This window comes from Bombyx mori, chromosome 17 (assembly GCF_030269925.1).
Source record: "Bombyx mori chromosome 17, ASM3026992v2".
In the NCBI taxonomy this organism is placed as follows: Eukaryota; Metazoa; Arthropoda; class Insecta; order Lepidoptera; family Bombycidae; genus Bombyx; species Bombyx mori.
In genome coordinates, this window is record NC_085123.1 from 13,998,038 (window position 1) to 14,023,414 (window position 25,377).

A 25,377-nucleotide genomic window follows, 5' to 3' on the forward strand; every position below is an offset into this window, starting at 1 on the left:
AAAAATGCATTTTTTGGGCAACATCGAATAAAGTTTTTAAACCGAAAAGACGTAGGGCAGGAGTTCCCAAACTTTTTTCGTCTACTGCCCACTTTGACAATAAATTATTTTGTAGCGCTATTTAGAACCTATTTAAAAACCGCTATAGCGAGAGCTCAGTCGGTGTCTAAGAGTCCTCCTAGATGAAATTACAAATCGCCACCAAAGCCTCTACACGCCCCAATTTTTTTTCTGGGCCTCTTACCACCCCTTTAGACCTGCAGCGCCCACAAGGGGGCGTTATCGCCCACTTTGGGAAAGGCTGACGTAGGGGAAGGAGACGGAGTGAAAGAGACCGATGGACAAATTTGTCCTTTTATAAGCAAATTTTGGTCATTTGATTATTAAGAATCGCTGAAAGGGGTCGTTCTAGGTCCATTTTTGAATTAAAGTCGAAATCCAATAATTTAGAAGTGGGTCTTTATAATTCTAAAGGTGCGATATATGACCGGTTGATAGTTTTTTTTCGCTTTAGTTTTAGGTGTAGGTTTTTGTTTATTGCTAATATGAGTGGTCGCTGGAGCCTATAGATAGTGCGGTCGGCGTTCGTGATAAGACACCAAAAAAAAAAGGAATTTACCGCAGAAGAAACATTTTTTTTTCTACTGTCACAATAGTTTGAAATTCGGTGTTTAACGATATGGAATAGGTTGCCAATTGCATAGTTTGCAGTTGGTAAAGAGGTATAGTGTGCATTTTAGTAAAAAATACAACAAAATCCTCAGAATTCAGACATAAATTTTCGTCTGGCATCACCAACAGAGGCGGGGGTATAGTAATTAGTCATTTTAACTTCTACTGGGCTTCCTCGAGACTCCTTAAGCTACAAATATCCATTGCTGACAGTATTAACTTTATTCTTAGCACAACAAGAGCTATCTTCCTTTGATTTACAACCGCAATGTTTGTCGAAGTTAAGTTTTGAGTGGCTTACCGTGAAAATCGGGGTGCTTGCGAGTAAATTGGTTCAGTCCGCGAAGTTTTCTGCAGACAAGCCTGGCAAGAAGTTCTTAATAAGTTTATTTAAATTTAACCGGCTCAAACCGATCCTGTACCGACGCGAACTAGTATTGGAATCGGAAAGTTTGGTAAAGCTTTGATACGATCATAGCTAGAGAAAAGATTTAGGTTTCGTTTAGTTAAAGTTCTAATTGGAAGTTTAATTTATAGCGTTTTGGTGATTAAAATTCAATTTGGCGAGCTTTTTTACTGGAGGTAGTATCTCTTGTGAGTCCGCACGGGTAGGTACCACCACCCTGCCTAATTTTTTCGTGAAGCAGTAATGCGTTTCGGTTTGAAGGGTGGGGCAGCCGTTGTAACTATACTGAGTGAGACCTTAGAACTTTTATCTCAAGGTGGGTGGCGTATTTACGTTGTAGATGTCTATGGGCTCCAGTAATCACTTAACACCAGGTGGGCTGTGAGGTCGTCCACCCATCTAAGCAATAAAAAAAAGCTAGAATTGAAGCAAACAAAATTTGATTTAAGCGGTTACAGTAATTGACAGATGCCGTTTCTGTCAACTGTCATTTGTGAGCAATTTAAAAAAAAAACACCTATCATCTCTCTATTCGGTTTTAATATTTTAATTTTTTTCGAATCATGAATGGTCCGAAAATGGGGACCATTCGCAGAAACGTGGACTTGTGGTAGTGGTACCATTGATATGACTCTATTAAAAATCTCGAACGTATTATACACTTACATAAATTAATTCTACTTAATTATTAGTGCTAAATTATTTCATTTCGGGTCCTCACACAACATGGCTTTGGTACTGACGAGGGAGAATTAAGAACACCATGTAAGCGTCTACAAACAGAGAAGTCTGGTGACAGAGTTCTGTGCTCCACGACTCACCAGATTCAGAAACAAATCTATATTATCGTGATCAATTTAGTGTATTAAAGTTATTATTTGTTCATCTTTAATCTTCCTTCCTTTTTTTTTCCTACCTATGCTGATAGCCTTGAGAGGATATTTCAGCTTCGCCCTAACGTTTGTAGGTGAGCTCACGGGGCTCAACCGGAGAGTTGCTAACACTGACCCTAGCAAGAGCAGTGCTTCGCAGAATCTACCACCGGATCGGAAACGCGACCCACTGAGAAGATCCGGCGAGAAACTCAGTGGGCTGTGTCTATGGGTTAGTTCGCTCGTCGAGCCCTTCGTCGCAAGCGACGGGAGCGATTCCTTCCGATATGTTTAAGTTAAGTTACCTAATCCATGTGTACCTACGTATTTCAAAATTGACAAGTGCTTGAATCGATATTTACCATTGTTTGCTATTAAATTCAAATGCTCTTCACACAATCACAAAGAGTACTTCATGTACTTGTTCTAAGACATCTTATGTTTTAATCAAATACTTCACGTGCAAAAAAATATGCATAGCATAGAGAATCGCGTTGAGATTTTTGGAATAAATTTCCTTATGGGACGATGCGGAGGGGTACCCTAACCGGGAAAAAACGTCCGTAACGTAAGATTTTTATTATTTATGTATAGTCCTATAGTATGATGGCTATACATATGATGGTTATCATTATTATTCATATAAATAGCTATTTGTTTGTATATTATTATTATATATTTTTTATAAATCATTGTGAATAAAATAAAGTTGATAACTTTGTAAAGTAGTTTTTTTTTATCAATAAAAAAATCATAATAAAAAATGTATACCCGAATAATTATTTTCTTTATACCCCGAACAGAATTTAAAATTAATATAAATTTAAATTAATAAATTAATAAACTTTATTAATTTAAACTTCGTTCCTATCCGGTGTCCCATGACACCATACATATTTTTATCCATACATGGGTTACTGGGCGACACACCGTGGTGGAGTGATGTCAAAGAGAAAGCGTAAGACCGGGTGAAGTGGAGATAATTTGTGAGGCTTCTATGTACTAACGGGCTATTCTAGGACTACAACAACAACAACATCAATGTGGTGTTGTTGATGTGTAGATTAACCGGGCTTTTAGTGTCTAAATTGGCGGTTCGTATAACAGTGATGACTTTTAACTTATTACAATAGGAATTAGAGCAGAACTGAATGGAAAAAGAGAAGAGAACTAAAACTAAAAATCGTGGTAAGATGTCTATATATATGCTTATAATATAGATAGCCGCGAAAGTTTTTTTTTTAATGCTTAGATGGGTGGACGAGCTCACAGCCCACCTGGTGTTAAGTGGTTACTGGAGCCCATAGACATTCACAACGTAAATGCGCCACCCATCTTGAGAAATAAGTTCTAAGGTCTGAAGTATAGTTACAACGGCTGCTCCACCCTTCAAACCGAAACGCATTACTGCTTCACGGCAGAAATAGGCAGGGTGGTGGTACCCACCCGCGCGGACTCACAAGAGGTCCTACCACCAGTAATTACGCAAATCATAATTTTGCGGGTTTGATTTTTATTACACGATGTTATTCCTTCACCGTGGAAGTCAATCGTGAATATTTGTTAAGTACGTATTTCATTAGAAAAATTGGTATCCGCCTGAGATTCAAACACCAGTGCATCACTCAACATGAATGCACCGGACGTCTTATCCGTTAGGCCACGACGACTTCAAAAAGTTAAAACAATCCGACATTATTTTCATATATTGCCGTGGGTACATACACCCTTCAGGCTTGCACTGAGAAACCTTCATCAAATACAGCTGCACCAAATGACAATACAGACTGGAGATAATACGTACGAAAATGTCAATAGCACTATTGAGATAAATGACGGGCAAGTGGACTACTTTCGGTGGTGATTCAACGTTACTTATCGTACTTATCGCAATTCGAAATTTTACGATAATTGCACTCGAAGCCTGGAGCGGTACGCGATCAATAATAGGTACTCTATAGTTTTTTTTTTTAAATTAAATTATCAGTAGCGCACTATCTATATTATACGTCCATGAAACTAAATAAGTATCCATTAAGCAATGACAAGTGTGAAGTTTGATCGCAATGGCTTAGATAAAGAGCGGATCTGATCTGATCGCAACTACTCGTCAAATGTCAGCTCAATTCGGGTGGTGTGCTTCGGTAGAGTCGAGATGTCATCGGTCGAATGGAGTCGAACATAGATAATCACAAAAACTAGTTATAGATAAGCAACTCGAGCACTCAACAAAAATATTTACGGGCGTCGGCCACTAGATGACATCGCTTCGATTACTTTCTCATTGCTCCTGTAGATGGCAGTGACATATTACCTATCATATATTTTATTTTTAATGAAGGATTTTGAGAATTTTCAGAAACCACTAATTGATAAAATATAATCAATTTGTCTATAAAAAATAAAGACTTGTATGATTTATTAATTTTTTATTGTCTATGTTTACTTCTAAGTATCTGACGCGAAGTTTTAGGTTTTTTTATACGGCCTGAATCAGAAGCGTTTCTCATAAAATATGAGACAGAGATTGTATGATAAACGAAGAAGTTGATAAGAATGAAGAAATTTACATGGATAAACTTGCCCGAGAAAATCGTTATGGTTGTGGGATTCATTTACGACGTAACGCGTAAGATACCCTAATTAGACGTATCGAGTGATACGACTACACACAGACACAGGACTTCAGATCCCGAAACGAGTATCAATTTCCTTTTTTTTTTCCTACCTAATCTGATAGCCTTGGGAGGCTATTTCAGCGTAACCTTAACTAGTAGGTGAGCTCACGTGACCCAAACCGGAGTGTTGCTAACACTGGCCCTAGCAAGAGCAGTGCTTCGCAGAATCTACCACCGGATCGGAAACGCGACCCACTGAGAAGATCCGGCGAGAAACTCAGTGGGCTGTGTCTATTGGTTAATTCGCTCGTAGAGCCCTTCGTCGCAAGCGACGGGTTCGACGAGGGCGGTGACCGGTGCTTGTGGTACCTAAAAGCACCGTTAATGGATCGGGAGGAACCGTAATGACGTGCAATTTCCTTAAGAAAATACATACATATGTACGTATCTAATGTGGCTTACTATATTAATAAATTTTGACCGACAACGACACTGCCACCGTTATACCTCTTTGTTCCGTGAAGTGGACATGCGTTCTGGTTTGAAGGATTTGACCTTTTTTTGCCTATCTGTGCTATTAACCTTGGGGGGTTTTCTTGGCTTCACTTTAAGGGGCTCAAACTTTCGACTTGTTAACACTAGACCTAGAAAGACCAGTGTTTTGTTGAATCTATCACGGGATCGGAATCGCGAACCATTGAAAAGATCCGGCGAGAAGTTCAGTGGGCTGTGTCTGTGGGTTAACTTTCACGACGAACCCTTCGTCGCATGTGACCGGTGCTAGGAATGCCTAAAAGCACCGAAAGTGGATCGTGGACTGTTTACTTACTATTTTGTCCTCAGGATTGGGTAAGAGGGTTAAGAGGATTATCGTTTCGCGCCGTTTTCTCGAAGTTGCGCTCTGACGCTGACTTCAGATATTGACGTATCGATTCTAATTGTAGGTCATCGTAAACATCTACGTTCCTCGCGTACCTCGGTGCTCCGACGGCTATACCTGCAAAGACGTGATGGAATGATTTGTAGGGTATCTATGTGAGACACGGTCTTGCATCTAAATTATCGGGATAGCGGCATTCATGTGCTGTACCCAGGCGCTAGTAAGCACTCAATACAATGTGGATCACGAGCTTGTTCGCTCATTTAGTGCAACAACAATAAAGAAAACCTGTTTACCTAATGTGCAGTGGTTACACCGCCGCCTACCATAATATAACATTAAACTCTCAATCGTATTCGCACAACGTTGGTCCTATTCTTTAAAACCGTACGCGAAACTTTGTCGCCGATACGGCAAGTGTTACTAACCGGTCCACACCGAAATTTATCTAGAAGTTTGCATTAAATACTGCGATAGTTCGCGCGTATGGATCAAACGTTATCAATAGATATACATTGAAGTCTTGCTTAGTTAGTTTACTATTATCAGTTGAGCGCGTGCGTTGGCATAACGCGAATGCCAGCCAAGATGGGTCCTCAAATCGTTCTGCCATACGACATAGAAGACGTCACGGCAGACGAGGATAAAATAATAAAAAGGTGCTTATTAGGTCAGTTGAAATGTGTAAATTGTTTTTTAATGTACGGTTTTTTCTTTAATGTGTAGCATATTCAGGTTAAGAGTGAGTGACTGGAGCTAAATAACTTAATAGGTCGAAAGTCTGGTACCGGCTGGTATCATGCGATCTGGTCTGAATAGCCGTTGTGCCGAAAATAATTGAGCTTTGCGCTATAAAAAGCAAGGGCACTGCTAAGGAGTACTGCTCCCAACTCCAGTTTGGAGTTACCAAGTACCATTTAGATGTACAGACGAGAGCATATCGGAAATTCTGATCTCACAGATCATTTGGATACTCTAGCTCTGCGGAAAGACTTTGGTCTTTCGTGTATTTTATGTACGGTATGTGTCTTGATGGTTTTTAATACGCTTTTATTAGCTTCATACGTATGTTGTTAGTATGTAACGGAATCTTTGAACATGATTTTGACCCCCTTCAAAACGTTGGATTAACTCGAAATTTGGCATGGTTTGGTTAAGGACAATCGACAATTCAATATTTTAAACAGTTTGCTCCGTTGTGCTTACTAGGATAATAAGGATTAGCGATTTTTTTGTTTTCCTGAGACCCGGAGTGTCTGCGTCAAGACCAAGAAGGGAAACTACCAGGCGCGCCGATCACCTATTTCTCGGATAAGTTACCGAGTGATTTAGATGAAAATTTTGAAAAATTGAAAAAAAATATAGAAAAATTGGAATTCAACAACTAAAAAATGAAAAATAGATAATAGTTTAATAAAACAAAAAAAAACCCTTTTATAGAAAATCCAACTAAAAAATAAAAAACAAATTTAATAAATTTATATTAAAAATAGTGTAAGACAAAATGATTTCATTGTAAAAAACCCGTTATTTTTGAGAAGATCCCGTGATAGAAGTAAAATTTATCCGGCCTATTCTGAAATCTTTGCGTTTTTTGGCAATGAATTTTAAGGTTTAGGACGCTTAAATAAAAGCGGCTCTTAATAAAATAATAATATGTTTACCTATTTTATGTCAAAATGTACAATATTTTCTTCTTATGGCGGGGATCATGGCCTCCTGGATTTTATTTTGCCGCGCATGCGCGTGACCGTACGCCAACGCCGACGCCAACTTTCGCCATGAAGGCAACATTTTGCTAAACCTCACCCGGTCCCTCTATGAACCCTCTCTAGGTGCTTACGGAGTGCACGTCCTCCTACGCATGAGCTCTAAGCATCGGTGACCATGAGATGTCAATAAATTGAAGGTACTACGTTTTGAAGTGGGTTATTTGGGTCACCATTGTTATTTGGTGTTTATTAGATACGGTAATCACGCTTGGTGTACGATTAATTATAAAAAAAGCATTTTCGTAGCTTACTTAACGAAGTTTCAAACGCAGCTTCTCGTGGCGACGGATTGTCACGAAATATTTTCGAAATTTTCATAAATTAAATGTCAAAAAATCACGCTTGCTTAGTTCAATTCACTACTGCCATAGATTATACACTTAATATATTCGAGAACTACTGCTCTCACGCGAGGGACGCTAGTGTAGATTCGAATTTACAACTGAATTTATAGAATGCCAGTTTGAAAACTCACCGCGAATTCATGTGCGAGTTTGACAAACGATGCTTACAGAATCGCAAGGCTGATTATCACAAGTAAAGGTTAGGACGTCTTGTAAGCCCGCACGGGTAGGTACCATGGCCCTACCTATGTTGGCCGTGAAGCAGTAATTCGTGTCGGTTTGAAGGGTTAGGCAGCCGTTGTACTGTAAGACTTCGAACTCATGTGTCAAGGTCGATGGTGGCATTGACGTTGTTGTTGTCAGTCAGTCAATTGACGTGCGGTATGGGCTCGGATTACCACTGGGTGGGCCGTGAGCTCGTTCCCACATGTAACCAATAAAAAAAACAAAGCCTGATTTGAATTGATTTTCGTTGAAAACGTGCTATTGATGAGACGGTATTTGTAATAAATAATAATGCTCAAGAAATATCCAAATATGTGTGTTGTCTATTCGACAAAAAATATTGGCTATTCACTGACTGACTTCAGGAAGTTACGCCGGTATTCTTTGATATTGAGCATGATAAATCATAATAAATACGTTTTATTGTTGATTACGTGAGCAATTATTTCATATCTGCTCATACCTTTTGTATAATTTTGATAAAATAATAATGTTTTGTAAGTACATGTGTACTTTTATCATTGCCATATGTTTCATGTTTAAAAATTCGTAAATTTGGGACGAATATTGTTAATGAGTGTAATTTACTTTTGAAACATCCGCGCACATATCAAAGAAGACGAAAAGCATTAACCTGCTTTTGAATACGTTCTAGATTTACATATACTTAAAAAGGAAAAAAAGCTAGTTATGCTACGCCTAATCAATTTGATTTTTTAGAATATTTCAATAAATATAGTATGTAAATCCAAAACAGTTAAATATAATTTTTGTTTCAAATTATTTTTAGTTCTGCCGCTATGGACGAGATTTAATATTACCAATATATTTTCATGCCAATAACAAAAAAAAAAGGAATAATATTATAAGTAAATTATAATGAATCGAAATCTTGATCGTAGTTATATTAATAAGGCTTTTAAATTTCTCACCAAAATGTACAAATATGGTTTCACGTTGATGACGTCACGGCATATTTTCAAATATTCTAACCAATGACGTAGCACGAGCATAATTTTGAATAACGAATCTTTTCTATTTGTTTCTCATTCTAATGTCAATCGTAAAATAAACAGCATCAACTGAGTCACCTCCTATTGCCATGCTTTTCTTTTTTCTTTTGTTTATTACTCGATGATACGGTGAACTTTGTATCACCTACATATATTCTTAAATGCAACACAGTAACACACTTAATTAATTTAAAGCTATTAAAACAGATATACTATATTTTTTTGCGTAAATATATAAAGACGATGGTTTTCCGACTCGCGAACATGCCACGTATATGGGCGAAATAGGGAAACCCCAAGTTGATTCCACAAACTTGCAGCGATTGGTCTTGCGATTTATTTATTGTCATTTTTTTTTCTACCTAGCTGAGAGCCTTGAGAGGCTATTTCAGCGTAACATTAACTAGTAGGTGAGCTCACGGGGCTCAAACCTGACGACGTTGCTAACACGAACCCTAACCAGAGCCGTGCTTCGCAGAATCTACCACCGGATCGAAAACGCGACCCACTGAGAAGATCCGGCGAGAAACTCAGTGGGCTGTGTCTGAAGGTTAATTTACTCGTCGAGCCCTTCGTCGCAAGTGACGGGTTCGACGAGAACAATGACCAGTGCTTGAGGTACCTAAAAACACCGTTAGTGGATCGGGAGGATCCGAAATGACGTGTTTGGGGTGACGTCGACTGCTTTCCATTCTGTCCGCAGGATCGGGAATGTAGTTACCGGCGGCCACGATGAGGGGGTTCTTGTGTCGTGCTGCTTTATCGAAGTGGATATGGTCATCGCAAAGGCCCGACGCACGGGAAATTGTAGGCGCTTAAAATCGAATATTTAATCTGTGGTACACCGGGAATTGAGACATCCTCTCCTTTGTGTGTTCCCTTGATGATCTTGACCTCGATGACGTTATTCATTAGCTTTTTCACAGCCAGTCTCGTTCCATTGCACAGTCGAGGTTCATTAATGTTAGGCAGTATAATCACAACTGATCCTACTTTTAATTGAAATTTGTGAGGTGGTAGTTCCGACAAATCCTTTACTGGTGGTAGGACCTCTTGTGAGTCCGCGCGGGTAGGTACCACCGCCCTGCCCATTTCTGCCGTGAAGCAGTAATGCGTTTCGGTTTGAAGGGTGGGGCAGCCGTTGTAACTATACTTGAGACCTTAGAACTTATATCTCAAGGTGGGTGGCGCATTTACGTCGTAGATGTCTATGGGCTCCAGTAACCACTTAACACCAGGTGGGCTGTGAGCTCGTCCACGCATCTAGCAATAAAAAAAAAATCCAGGATATTTAAAAACTCTATGGGATAGTTGCCTACGTCATCCTGTTTTGCAACTGTGTCAACTCATTTGAGTGAAAACAAATTTCCTGGAAGAAAGTTCTGCTGGTCGGTTGAGATCATCATCACTGAGACATCTTTTTTTTTGGCCGCCAATTCACTCTGTCAATTTAGCTAGAATACCCTCTTAGGCTCTCAGCGAATAGGTAGGCAAAAAAAACTGCCAATTATGGTTTCTGAACTGTCGTTCTATGTTTGTAAAAACATGCCGAATAAGTTCCTCTTTTGAGTCGGTAAAGTGACAAATATGGGTAGTATAAAAATGGGTATAAAAATGGGTAGTACCTATATAAATTAATCCGGTCGAGATATCAACTGCGACTATATCATTTCCAATATCTAATAACTGCTTCGGAAACATAATCGCAGTTTGATCTTATAGCAAAAATACGAGCATATTAAATAATAATAAATAAATATTTAGTAACAATCACGCCACGTTAACTGGTCCCGTGCTAAGTTCGTAAAGAACTTGTGTTACAGGTACCAGATAACGGAAATAAATGTAAGATTTTTATTATACACGTACATATATTTAATATACATCCATAACCCTGGAAAAGACACTTATATTTATCATACAAATATCTTCCCTTGGCGGGATTCGAACCCGCGACCCCCTTGTGTAGTGACTATGTCACTTACCACTACACCAGACGATCGTTTAAGTTGTTAATTGGAGTATTTTCACATGCCGCCACAAATGCCTTTAGTTCGTCAGCAACAGTTGATCGGGGAACGATTGGAAGAGTCTGACGAAAATCTCCTGACAACAGAATCATCAGCTCTTTAGCCAAAAAAATATCTTTTACTTTCTTTCCAGTGCCTCCAGTGACCTAGTCATCGTACATTTGTTTTGCCGATGTTGTAAACTGGTGCTTCGTTGATTTGCATGCTTAGTGGTAATTTCAAGGCAGAATGTGCAGTTCGTTTACCTTTTACCAATGTTGCAGCTATACCTGATGAAGCCAACGCTAGGGCTAATTCATTTTGCAATCTGATCATTGTCAACAGTAGTGAAATTAAGAACGTTTTTCCAAACCCCCCGGGAGCATCAAGGAAGTAAATTCCACCAGACGTTACGCTGGTCATCTACTCCTTGGCATTGTAAAACAATATAACAGTGAATAAAGTTTTCGCCTATTGACAAATTAATGAGAGATTATTATTTTTTAGATTTACATTTATTTATTTTTTCTTTTTCTTTTTTCGGCAACCAATTGACACTTTTACACTTTTATTATTTCTGAAACATGTTTTTAAAACTGGCCAAAGTTATCGGAACTCATACTGCAGCTATAAAACAAAGAAATTTTTGAACGAATATATTATGAAAATATTTGACAACCAAGTAACAAAATAAGTTAAATGAGTCACAGCTGGAAACGGTTTGTATTGGAAAATTAAATTGTCGTTTTTAGTATTTCCCTTTAATTATTATTTATGTTTCTCACCGCTTAAACCTTCCCTGAACATCTATAAATATTGCAAGATCAAAATCAGACAAATGGATTTCGCCATTCGTGAGTTATAAAGAGAAAAACGAATAGCTATTCAGTTGTATATATAGGTACTGAGTCTGACTGGAGTGACGGAATAATCTTTAATGATTGAGTGAGAGCAGTTGTTTTGACATTTTTTTTGGTTTTTTAATAAACTCATCCAAGTAGATTGATATCTTTTCCTTAGTTTACATAAAATAAATTTCTGAACGAACGCATTGTGGCGTTTAAGAACGCATCTTTTTATGATGCGTAAGCCGGAACGCACGAGAGGTGGAAAAAAGAATATAGTCTGTGACAGGGGACCCTTTTACCGCCGAAAATTTAAAACGTAAAATTAATTTATAATGTATTTAATTACTAATATAATAATTTAGAATTGTTTATGCCGCTACAACAATAAAATTTCTATTGTTTCAACTGTGGTGTTAATTACATGAAACACGACTTTACGGCGAAATAAAGAAGGGACTCTATATGAACTCCCTCAGCATAAATGTTTGACGGCCAAAATACATGTATGTCAATCCTTTTTCATTACTGACATTATTGTAAATGTTTTAAATGTAAAATACGCCAATAACCGAATATTGTAGATATCTTGTCGATTCGAAACCTTTATTTAAATACGTGCTGAGGGGAGAGTTACCGTATCAACGGGATAAACATTAAATGTTTGACAGCTACGATATCCTTGAACATTTTATATGGAATTTTTTTTTTCTTTAATTTTTTTATTCATTTCCTATATTTTTAATAGTTATCGTAGATTGGGGGAATCAGGACCCATTCCAAATCCAACACAAAATTGTTAATGGTTTTTCTTAGGGTAATACCAATAAAATTCAGATTAAAATGGTTCCAAAGACTTAATTTTTTATATATGATGCGTTATTATACATAGTTCATTACAAAATATACACAAAAACTAAAAAAAACTAGCTTACCCCGATTCACCTTGGCTTTGGGGTGAATCAGATTACGTATGGGGACAATAGAGTATTTCGATAGGGCTGGCACTATTTAGTTGTTAGTTAGGTACTTAACTTTAGGTAATTAACTTTTTAATATCCAATTAGTTACAAAACTTTGATGACTAAATTAAACTATTTAGTATTCTTAAGCACTAAATAAAAGTCATTTTCAGTTCAACAAAGTAAAATCTAACAACTCAACAAAACTATTGTGACATTCCAGGTTTGTCCCTATTCTAACTCTAGTCTCTATTCCCCCCAATCTACTGTACTTTGCTATTCGACAAATACAAAAAATTAAAAACCATGAAAATCACTCCAGCCGTTCTCGAGTTATATATGTGTTCGAAAAAACCCAACTTTATTTTATATATACGATATATACCTGTAATAATCTAAATCTGTATGAAAGGCAATCAAATTTGCTAATTTACAAAAACAATATATCTTACTATAATCCCATTACCCGAAGGTGCCGTACCTATAACGAACTGGCAAGGTCGTCACCTGAGTTAGATATTTTTACTTGTAGGTTAGTTACGTTTAGAAAAATGTTCAAGGGCATCCTCCACTTTATTAATAGGTAGGTTAATGTAATTGTTTATTGTGAATAAATTTTTTTCCTTACATTATACGTTAGATTAGTTTTCGTTATCGTGTTGTTTTGTCGTAATTGTAAGGAACGTTGTTGTACAAATTCAGCACTGTCTTGTTTTGTCGTGCGCCCATAACTTATGTTGCAAGCCAGATTTTGTTTCTTTTTATTTGTGTTTTTTATGTACCTTTAGCTTGTGGTGTGTATTGTGAGCCTAATAAAATAAATAAATAAATAATTTCATTATTATTATTATCCTGTACGAAGTTTTTATTCTCGAATTTTTATGAATTTCGGTAATTGCTGAAAAACCACGGGCCTACGCCAAGTGGAGTTCATTTTCAGTTCTAGTTTCGTCTGATGTTTCGTCCTACAAAAACTTCCGAACAATCCGGCACGTATTTAAAATTGAGGCTTTTTGCATGTTAAAAAATATATTTTTGGGTAAATATTGCTTTGGGTAAAGCTTGATGGAGTGGTGAAGGTACTTTGGTATGACTCCTGTGCTGGAAAGCACCAGTGGCACAATATACACTTTATTCATTTTGCAAATACTATATACTATAATTATATACTATTATTGAAAGAATCGATTCGAAAATTTATCATCGTCATCATCCCTAATATGTTATTCAAACAAATTATTCCACAGTACATTTTACTTTCCGTGAGGTAATTACTAAAAAATCTAAAACCGTATGTTTTTTTATTATTTTTTTATTGCTTTGATGGATGGACGAGCTCACAGCCCACCTGGTGTTAAGTGGCTATGGGTGGGTATGGGCTCCAGCCCATAGACATCTACAACGTAAATGCGCCACCCACCTCGAGATATAAGTTCTAAGATCTCAGTATAGTCACAACGGCTACCCCAACCTTCGAACCGAAACGCATTACTGCTTCACGGCGGAAATAGGCGGGGTGGTGGTACCTACCCGTGCGGACTCCCAAGAGGTCCTACCACCAGTGAAAAATGTGGTTATAATAGGTAAAAATGCAAACGTATTATTCTCGATTGCTTGGATTCTGTCGACGTTCAACTCCTCAGCCTGGACTTGAACCCGAGAATAAAACGGCGGACTCGAGCTGTTCTTGTCAGTTAACAAATCGATACTTTCTTTGTAGGCTACACCAGACCATTCGTGAAATGCGGTAAGAAGGGCTACGTGATGCCGGGCGCGTTCAGGAAACACGCAGATGCCATCTACAACATGAAAGTTAGACCCGATGATATTTGGGTCATCACTTTCCCGAGATCAGGTACACGTTTATCTTATTTAAATAAATCATCGTCTATTTAAATGATAATCTTTTTAATAATCAGAAGATACGTACATACTATGTGGTCCCTAAACTTGAGCGACTGTTGCAACAATTACACTACAGTAGGTATGCCTTAACTCTTGTTTTAAGGGCTGGCAGGCTGTACAAGCTGTGGAAGGCGACTTCCCCCTTCTGATGAGGATGCACGGCGCGCTACCTGCACTCTATCGCGCTGAACATAGAAGCAGTTTTTCGGAACTGCTGTGTAAGATCAACCGGTTGGTGGTGTATCGCGTTCCGACCTGGCAGCCCGGTTCTTGTCCAGCGGGGTATTCCGGGATACCAGCGGAAAAGCCTGGGGTTGTTTGACGGGCTGCCACACCGAGACGGCCGACGTAGAGTCTTCGACTATCGCCTTAACGACCTAGGTCCTAGAGGTGGCACTGCGAGTCTTGTTGTAGTGTTTATTGGAACCCCTACTCTTTCTGGATTTTGACTGCGGCTGGAGATCGGACGTAGTGTCTTCAAAACCACTTTACGGTTTCTTCTCTCGTTTATTATTTTCTACGCTTCGAATATTTTACAGTTCTTGTGGTCACCTATGATTGAGGTGTTATTTGACGACAATTCTATCAGTTCTAATAAACTGTCACATCTAAAGCTGCTATTAGTTCTGTCTGCGTGAAGAAAAATGTCAAGGAAAGTGTTTCATAGAAAACTAGTTAAAACTGGCTCGCTTTATCGGCCGATATTTGATCCGAACGTTACTAAACTTACTATCACAGAATCATCCGCTAGGCCAATTTAAAGATAATTATTCCTAAAATTTCATAAATTTCATTTTACTGGTGGTAGGACGTCTTGACGTACCACTACCCTGCTTATTTCTGCCGTGAAGCAATAATGCGTTTCGGTTTGAAGGGCGGGGCAGCCGTTGCACTGTACTGAGGAGCTCACGCCTCAAGGTGGGTGGCGGAATTTACGTTGTAGATGTCTATGGGCTCCGGTAACCACTTCACACCTTGTGGGCCGTGAGCTCATCCACTCGTTTAAGCAATAAAAAAACCATTGAAATCAGTCGAGCTGTTTCGGAGTCTTTAAGAAGCGTACACACGTCGACTTACGTTTAGATTAGATAGTAGTCAGCACAATATTCAGATTGCAGCGAATAACAATAGTTCAGTGGTATGTGACCACGAAAACTGGTATTCTAGAAGTCGGAATAATTAATTGAATTAAATTAAAACCTTTTATTTCAGAAATCAGTCCGTATGCATACGTGAAATCATTGAAATATTATTTACATTACCATTGAATAATAATCGCTAGATTAAACCGTAAAAGTGCGTGGTTGTAATTAATTGTAATTATTGAGAAATGAAGCTTTGTAAATAATGCTACGAGTAAATACGACGCTAAAATACGAGTGCCAAAATAATAAGTAGGTAAAATGGATATAATTTATATATACACGTGTTTTATCAAAAACAGTGGATGTAACAGATAAGCCGGCTGATTACGGTGAGAGGAAAATGAGATAAAATGTTTTGTGTCATCGGTATAATGTAGAGTGCTTGACTGATGGTTTTTATATAAGAATTCGCGATGCGTTCGTCACGATATGATGGGTGCCCTACATCCCCAAAGATACTAACTTATGATAAATGAAGATAAATACTTTTTTTTGAGCGTATAAATTATAGCGATTTTCCTCTGACATAAAGCATGTTTTGAATATTTGTTTTACTTTTTATTAGTTAAATATTTGCGGGTTTGTTTTTATTACATGATCGTATAACTTTATTTACGTATTTATTAACGTATTTTATTTGAATAACTGGTGTCTGCCGCGGCATTTGAACATGGTTATCTTCAACGCTTCCAGCGTATTCTCGAGTAGATATTCATCTCTTCACTCATCTTAACATACTCTGATAACCTAGAGAAACTGACGGTATTTTTTGACGGGAGAAGATCACACGGACGTACCGCTGGTCAGATCTGGTAAAGACACTCACCGGCCGAGGCTATAAAAACCACCGTGGACAGGAAGACATGGAGAGGCATGGTGCATTAGGCGATCGGTACTTCAAGCTAGACAGGATCAGACAGGACAGTATCATCAGCAATGAAGAGACCAACTAAGGAGAGAGAGAAAATTGCATCGCTCAAGACAAGTACATCAGGCTTGTTATCCATTAGGCCGCGACGACTTGTGACCTATCTTGTTAGTTTGGTTTAGTATATCTTGGTTAGGCTAGGTGCTGACTTTATGGCATTGTACGGGGTCCCGTGTGGTGCACGCTCTGACCCGCGACAACGTCTCGGCGTTGCGACGTCCGCAGCGCGCGATTGCGGTCAGGGCGTGCGTGCTCGCCGGGTGCCTCCCTGGGACCTGAAAGCGGTAGCGATTTTGCGTGGCGATGCGATCTCCGCTCCAGGGGGGAGCCGCGTCCTAGCGCGGCGGAAGTTCGCGCGGAAGCTTCAGTCCCAGCGTGCCGTGGTCGAAGAGTGGTCTCGCCGACTGGCAAGGACCAACAGACCGTCGAGGACGACTCACCTTCCGGGCCACGCAGGTGCTCACGGGACACGGCTATTTCGGCCGCTACGCCGAAGTGCCACCACTGCAGTGAATGTAAGGAGGACACAACGGAGTCCTCGTTGTAAAAATATAACCGGACCTGTCGCTTCCGACCATCGTGTTCGGCAGCGAGTCCTGGCAACGACGTCCGAATTCTGTTAGTCCACCATCTTACAAAGGAAAAGCAAGCCGGTCGGCGGTGTATCGCGTTCCGAACTGGTAGGCTGGTTCTGACCCAGCGGTGTATCCCGAAAAACCAGCGGCATCGCCCGGGAGGCCTGGTAGGGCCACCTTATCGCCTAGACTGGTGTTGTTAGTCGTCGACTATCGTCTAGATGATCCGTCGGTCGGGCGTCTTCGGGGTGGTGCCACCGAAACATCCTTACAATGACTGGGTTGTGACCCTGAGCGGAGATCGGACGTCGGGTGTAAGAGTGCAGGGGAGTCATTTAGTGCAGTAAGGCCCTAAAATATTCTTGGGCCCGCGACTAGCTCCAAACATCTGCAGATCGTCAAGTTCCACATACCCCGCTCGCCCCTTAGGCTCCTTAGGCTTAAGACCTCGTAGGAGGTTCGGCACCCGGCCCGAAAAAAAAAAGATGCTGACTTTAGCTTATTGGCCACTATTTCAATTATAGTATTTCGAGCAGTACCAAATTTAAAATAATGTAGTCGAAGTCTTAATATTAATGAGATCGTTGAGAAATAACTAAATGAAGATCTTTTTCAGGTACAACGTGGACGCAAGAATTAATTTGGCTGGTGGAAAATAATTTGAATTATAACGCTGCAAGAGAACGACCCCTTTACGAAAGATTTCCAATGCTAGAGTCAGTATTACCCCTTTTTTATTTTTAAAGGTCAGTCGATGTTTCTTATCAGAATTACCCGAATATATATATTTTTTAGAACAACCAGCCAGATACCGGAAATAGCGTACGAGTTCATAAAAGCGAATTTCATGAATTTGGGCAGCTTCCAAGGGCTTACGGAAGCGGCCCGGTACCCTAGCTGGAAGATGATAGAGGAGATGCCTTCCCCGAGATTCATAAAGACACACCTGCCACTATCCCTTCTGCCGCCGACCCTGCTGGAGACGGCAAAGGTCGTGTACGTGGCCAGGGATCCAAGGGATGTTGTGGTTTCATATTATTATCTACACAAAATGGTCAGCAAGCATTTGATGAGGGCTACGTTTCACGACTTCTGGGAGGCCTTCAGACGAGATCTGTGTAAGTGATCTTCCAGTACGTCAGAGCGTTAAGTGTGTCCTTAAGTATGAGAAAGAAAGAGAAACAGTGCTCATTTCCACTGGCGGCTGCTTGTCTAAATTAACTTTTGTTAGTTAGGAAAATTAGGCCCAAAGTTCAACGTTGTTAGCTTAAGAAGTCTCCTCACTCGTAAAACGGTACTTTATTTGGCTTAGATCCCGACGTGACGTTACTACGATTTATGATTAGGAATTAACTCCGTAGACTATTTCGATTGAAAATTTAACTTTAATTTATTTCAGTACCTTGGACCCCAATAGTAGCACACACAAACGAGGCCTGGGTCCATCGATACCATCCGAACATGCACTTTGTGTTTTATGAAGATATGATTAAGGTAAGTCTTGGGTCTCATTATTCTCCTCCTGCCCTTCTCCCAGTCACCTGGGGTCGGCGCAACGTGTTTTCTCCTTCCATACTCCTTTATCATATACCATTTCTTCGCTCACTCCCCTCTTACACATAGGTCTTTAAGGTCTAGTCTTTAAGGTAAGTAATGGACCTGAGAAACTTTACTAGCCGCTAATATTATTTATATCCTAAACGTGTGCTTATTCTTAAAATTTCTTGGAATTATTGCTCTTGCAACCTCAACAGCCGAATCAAGCTGACTGAACGAAGTAAGATTTTCTATACATAATTGCCTTACAATGCAAATCGTTGCTGCTTTTGCTCAAGAGTGTGGACATATTTCAAAATGTCTACTAAATAAATACTTGGCGCTTAATGAACTTGGATTCTGTGATTTGTCATGGCGCTCCGGAAGCTCGAAGCTCGGGGTTGGGGTAGTACCAGACTCGGGTGGTACGTGACAGAAATGTTTTCTCTACATTTCATTACAGGTTTCCTACCTTGATCTACCAATGCTGAAGCCACAACCAATGTAATGTAAACAGACTCTATTTGTTCCGACTGCCTTACGAAATTGAAATTCAGTTGTGTAACCTCATTTTCAGGATCTGCCCAAGGAAATCCGTCGAGTCTGTAAGTTCTTGCAGAGGTACTACACGGACGACCAAGTGAAGGCGCTCTCAGAGCATCTCAGTTTTGAGAGCTTAAGAAAAAACAAGAATGTTAACAATACTACCGGCGAAGAGAATAATGGAGTGCAGTTTGTAAGGAAAGGTGTGTTTCGAGTTTATACTACCCTACTACCTACTACCGCACTACTGTACTACTCGACAGCCCTATTAACTCTACAACTCTACTATCCTGTTACCCCTATGACCCTGCTAACTTACATACTTTTTTTATTGTTTAGATGGGTGGACGAGCTCACAGCCCATCTGGGGTCAAGTGGTTACTGGGGCCCATAGACATCTACAACGTAAATGCGCCACCCACCTTGAGATATGAGTTCTAAGGTCTCATTTCATTCAGGTATTTCATTAGAAAAATTGGCAACCGCCTGCGGGATTCGAACACCGGTACATCACTCGATACGAATGCACCGGACGTCTTATCCTTTAGGCCACGACGACTTCAGTCTATTACCTACCATATTAATGTTTAATTACACAGTAAATGTAGCTTTTTTTAGTTTAAATTTTTAACGCAAAGTTCAGCTATTGCTGAACCAAGTTGGTTTCTGATCGAATAAGGGCTTGGACGACGTAGTTCTGAAAGATGACAAGAACAGAATAAGCTTTGAGCAGAGCTTACACGTAACTTGAACTTTATAGGATAATCCAGTTGAATCATAATTCAAAGCATTGTTGCAGGTGAAGCCGGTGGTTGGAAGTCGCATTTTGACGAAGTGATGACGTCACAAGCCGAAGACTTCCTCATATCGCGACTGAAAGGTCTAGATCTCGTGTACCCGTCGTTGGAAAACGGGGAGACCACACATCTATAGTGTGTTGGTTTTCGTTACAAGATACTTAAAGAGGCCTCTGAATAAACCGAAGGTGGTTGAAGACATTTATTTTCTGCATAGAACTAATGCTAGGTTTTCGGTATGTAAATGTCATCTAATCTGTTAGATTCATTGAGGATCACCAGCTTACCCTGATAGACCATTGACCAGACGCAATCAGGTACCCAAATATGTATGTAGATTTAAGATGATAATTTTGTTGTATTGGTTTTTTTTCTTATTTATCTGACATTCAAAATGGTAAATATTTTAACCAAAATAAAGGAGAAACCCCATTTTGGGCCTAAGCGTTACACGAATGGGATATGTACCAAAAAATTCGTCTATTTTGCTTGATTAACCTATTGAAATCTTAGCTTCATTGACAATGGCCAAGTGTAGAAAATAAGTTGAATTAAATTTTTTGTTTTAAACAATCTTTGTAAACATCTGCAACACTTATTTCAATATACGTAACTAGCTCCACAAACGTGCGGATTAGAATTAGAACATCCATAAAATAGGATCGATTTAGTGGAAATCAAGTGTAAAAAATAATTAATACTCTTTTGCTTTAGGATAAATGACTGTTTTTATAGGTATTTTAATCAATGTAAATAGAGTATGGCCATCGAATCGTGACACAACTACTTACAATGGCGGCAATTCAAAATATCTAGAACTGACAACATTAAATATAGCATGAAAGGGTAGTTTTGCATTTTTATATTAATGTGACTATGCCATAGAAAAACACAAATGTATCAAATCGTGTTATGTTATCTTTAATGTTGCCAACTGAAGATATTTTGGATTTTGCCGTAAACCAGTAATGCGTTTCAGTTTGAAGGGCGGGGCAGCCGTTGTAACTATACTGAGACCTTAGAACTTATATCTCAAGGTGGGTGGCGCATTTACGTCGTAGATGTCTATGAGCTCCAGTAACCACTTAACATCAGGTGGGCTGTGAGCTCGTCGATGGGTATCTAAGCAATAAAAAATAAAAATAAAAAAGGCATGAAATAAAATGAAATGAAATGTGATGAGATAATATGGGAGCACGTAATGATTTATATTTTATATAAAAAAGTTATCATATAAATATAGTTTTTCATATAAAAAAGTTTTCATTAAAATTAAAATAAGACTGACCTAAAGGTCTTAGTTACCAGGTCATAAAATCCCTTAAAAAAATCATTTCGTGCGCAGCGCGTTTCGCATTACGTTGTTTTTAATTTTTGGCTTTCGTTCGTTTTCGTAAACAACCTAACGCGCGATTTGTCGTAACAGGTTCCATTTTTATTTTAAAGCAACCTGTTGCTGCAACAGGTTTCGTAAAAAATTACTCATCTTTAGTAGGAAACAGCCTCAAAAATATCATTTTTATTAAAATATCTCGAACAATAAACATAACCTAAAATGTAAACATTGTCTGATTTTACCAATTTGGCCATTGCTGGGAGACCTGAAAATTAGGCTCATGAAACCTTCTTAGGTATTGTAACTTATGCCCAAATTCTAGCACTGTAACGCCAGGCCCAAGTTTGTATGGATTTCGGGTTTGTCCTTTACGTGTTAATAATTAATCTATTCAGATTACAAACTTAATGACAGATAGAACTTAACCTAATAAATAAAGTATATACAAACAACCTAATGAATGATTAACAATGTTGATATAGGTAGTGAAGTATGAAAGCTAATGAAATATTAAATAAAAAACGGAACTCATAATATACTCTTACATATGTTAGAACGTAGTCATTTAACTAATAAATTGTCATCGGTCTTTGATACGTGTGAAATTTTTTAAGTTAATTGTTTTTCTTGAAGTCGCTGAAAATGACGCTCAAAAATTTCGTTGCGCACAAACGAGCATAGTAAATTAATAAATCAAGTTAAAAATAGATTTTTTCTCCTACCTACGCCGAAAGTTCGGTTTTCCTCCGACTATACAGGGAAGAAAGTCTAACTTTTCCTCCCTGGATACTGACAAGTGCGCATGCGCGTTAGTGTCTACGTCTGCTCTCACGCACCTAAAACTCTCCGCCATTGTTGTGCTGGGTAATTTGCAATATTGTGTTTAGTGTAAATGTGAAATAAACAAAAGGCAATAAAATTTAATAGTGAAGTATTAAACAAAGATGAGTTCATCAGACAGTTCTTATTCAATTAGTAGTCGTTTATTTAAAAATAAAAAAACAGTTAAATTGTTTTTTTTTTAGTACGGGGGGCTCCAACCCCCTACCCTTCGCCCCTTGACCCCGGTTCGGTACTCCACGAAATTTCGGCCTGGTAGGAGAAAAAATAGTATGTGCACCGCGAGAGAAAAGTTGGACATTTCCTCTCTCCATTCCTTCTCCCTTGGTGCACAATGTACTATTGGATTAGGAAGTTATTTTTTATTTATTTTTTATTGCCCTTGTAGGCAGACGAGCACACGGCCCACCTGATGGTGATTGGTTACCGTCGCCCATGGACTTCAGCAATGCCAGGGGCAGAGCCTTGCCGCTGCCTACCGAGCCTACCGAAGTTAGTTTATTCATAAGATTAAACTTGAGCAGATCTCTCTAGATACTTTTTAAAATATTAGTTTTAAGGAAGAATGTGAAGAAGCCCGCAAAGATTATAATTTGCGTAATTACTGGTGGGTAGGACGTCTTGTGAGTCCGCACGGGTATGTACCGCCTATTTCTGCCGTGAAGTAGCGTTTTGATTTGAAAGATGGGGCAGTTGTTGTATTGTAAAAACTAGGTCCTTAGAACTCATGTCTCACTTAACACCAGGTGGACCGTGAGCTCGGTCACCCATGTAAGCAATTAAAAAAAGGAGATGGTCTCCAAAGACTTGAGTGTTCGATTTTGATGATCAGAATAATATTTGATAATATCTGAGGCCATGGATATTTTAACGCTCCTACTCATTTCGAATGGGCCCAGTCTTGTTGGGCACCAATCAGGACAAGGAAATATCCACCTGTGAGTGTTCACACCAGGAATCGTAGTATTTCGTTGTATTCAAACACCGTGTTATGGTAATGCCGCTGTCCATCTTTGATGCTGGAATCTACCATGACTGTTTCGCGGCAGAAATAGAATTAATAATAGAATAAAACATAGATTAATTCATAGTCTTAAGCTATTTATATGTATTACCTTCGAATACTTGTTCTTTCACAAGCAAGCCATCTCTCTCTGCAGTTTCTAAGGTAAGACGAGTGACAGTGACAAAAGTATTTTAATCAGTGTTATTTAAATCTGCAATTTTGTTGTCGTAATATAACCTCGATTATAATTATTTATGTTAATGTATAATTTGTATGTATTTGTTTTTAATAAGTTTTATTATTAAGTTGAATTAAAAGTGTCTTGGGATTGAAGTTATTTTTAGTATTTTTATTCCTTTAATGTTACTGACAATGATCGCTACAGTCTTTTATTGAGTTTTATTCAGGAAATTTAGGTTATTTTTTTTCCATCTTTAATAAAAATGTTTAAGCTATAAAATAAAGACATGAAAAAATTATGAAATCAATTTATCAATATGTGGTTCACTTACGTTAGTGACAAATTAAAAATATTAGCACACATTTAATGTAAATTTAATTTGTTTTTAAATAAATGGTAATTACCAGCCGCCGATGGAGAGTAAGGTTTTTGGGGCTTGTCCAAGTACATATACCTAACTTATTGACATTATTATTAACAATTAACTAACGACATTATTACCAACCTAAACCTTTAACGGATTTTGAGATTAGGCGTCAATAGATTCGTCAATATATTTTTTTTATTGATTTTGTGACTTGGTAACTAAGACCTTTAGGTCAAGTCTTATTTTAATTTATATTCTTATTTTTATGAAAAATGATAATATGAAATGAAATGAAATGAAATGAAGTTGATTAATATAAAACATGGCATGGCACGAAATGAGGTGATATGAGATGAAATATACTCTCAGTAAAATGGTGATCATTTACTGAGACTTTTTCAGTGGACTTTTTGGAGGATCCCGAGAAGCTACGTTCAGCGGCTTTGTTTCAATATTTCATGACCGCGGTTAGCAGTTTTATAATTAGTATTACACGCCTATTGTACAAAAGTATCTGTTTTTTGACTGTAAATTATGTTTGGGTGTGCAATAAAGTGTATCCTCTCTCTCTCTCAGTATTAGTATTGTTACGCCGGTAAGAGTAACGCCATCTATCGCCGAATAGTCGAACGAATATCGAAGGATCTAGTAGCGCCTAGAACGCTCGAGAAGTACAACGCCATCTATTGTCAGATAGCGGAAACAATACTAGAGATGTGTGGAATATTCTGGATAATTCTAGAGATGAGGTATCGACTATAAAAGCGTTGCAGGGATGGTACGCAGTCAGTACCTAAGTAATCGGAACTACTCGAAGCGAAACAGCGAACGGATCACCTGAAGCGAAGCGGAAGAAGCGAATTGAGAGTTTTAAAGTGCTTGTGAAGTGTTTAAAATGTTCTAAGTGTTGAATACAGTTTTTTAGTTGTACTTTGGTGGAATTTTATTTATCCAGAACCCCAGCGCGTAACAGTATTAATACTATTTTAATATTAGTCATCAGCGGCATCATCTCAGTTTGTCCAATGCTGAATATAGGCCTCTCCAATTGATCTCCAGTGCGGCCGGTCCGTTCCCACCTGCATAGAACGTGACCCTGTGATCTTCACTAGGTCGTCGGTCTATCTGGTAGGTGGTCGTCCCACACTGCGCTTGCCGATACGTGCTCTCCACTAGAGGACTACATTATATAGAGGGGTAAAGGCTATTCGGTTTAACCGATACTTCGCTTAACACGCGACATTTATCTTTACAATCAAAGGACCGTTTGATTTGGTATTACCATCAATAGTTTGATGTTTTTAATTGAACTTCAATTAAGTTTACACCATTCAAATAGCTAAGAAAGTTCTTTATCCAAACTTTAAACTTTAAATGACAAAAAGTCGCTTATACTAAATATCCTTTCACCCCTCAATATGATAACAGTGTTAGTATTATAGTTATATTAAATTTTAAAATACCAAGTGATTGTGAACTTCACTCCACTCCATCCAAAGTATTGGGTGATACTTTTCGATTAGTCACTGTCTGATCCGTGTCCTATTAATCACAATACAGTAACGAGATTAACAAGCGCTCGCTCCATTTGAAAAACCAA

At 38.6% G+C, this 25,377-nt stretch overlaps 1 protein-coding gene across 4 annotated transcripts; it reads left to right on the forward strand.

Annotated features, from left to right (window-relative positions):
* The first annotated feature begins 5,963 nt into the window (after positions 1-5,963).
* On the forward strand, positions 5,964-23,566 carry Sult (sulfotransferase). Of its 4 annotated transcripts, NM_001043537.1 has the most exon segments (8): positions 14,425-14,473; positions 17,788-17,887; positions 17,967-18,289; positions 18,571-18,665; positions 19,285-19,453; positions 20,050-20,170; positions 20,172-20,218; positions 20,220-20,224. In NM_001043537.1, coding segments are annotated over 8 exon segments (909 nt in total).
* The last annotated feature ends 1,811 nt before the right edge of the window (positions 23,567-25,377 follow it).

Bases quoted from the DNA above. Each gene is read 5' to 3' on its own strand.
- Sult (XM_012695745.4), top strand. From the start codon at position 6,025: ATGCCAGCCAAGATGGGTCCTCAAATCGTTCTGCCATACGACATAGAA. The intron at 18,290-18,570 runs GTAAGTGATCTT...AATTTATTTCAG, and splicing joins GGCCTTCAGACGAGATCTGT to TACCTTGGACCCCAATAGTA. The intron at 19,454-20,049 runs GTGTGTTTCGAG...GCATTGTTGCAG, and splicing joins AGTGCAGTTTGTAAGGAAAG to GTGAAGCCGGTGGTTGGAAG.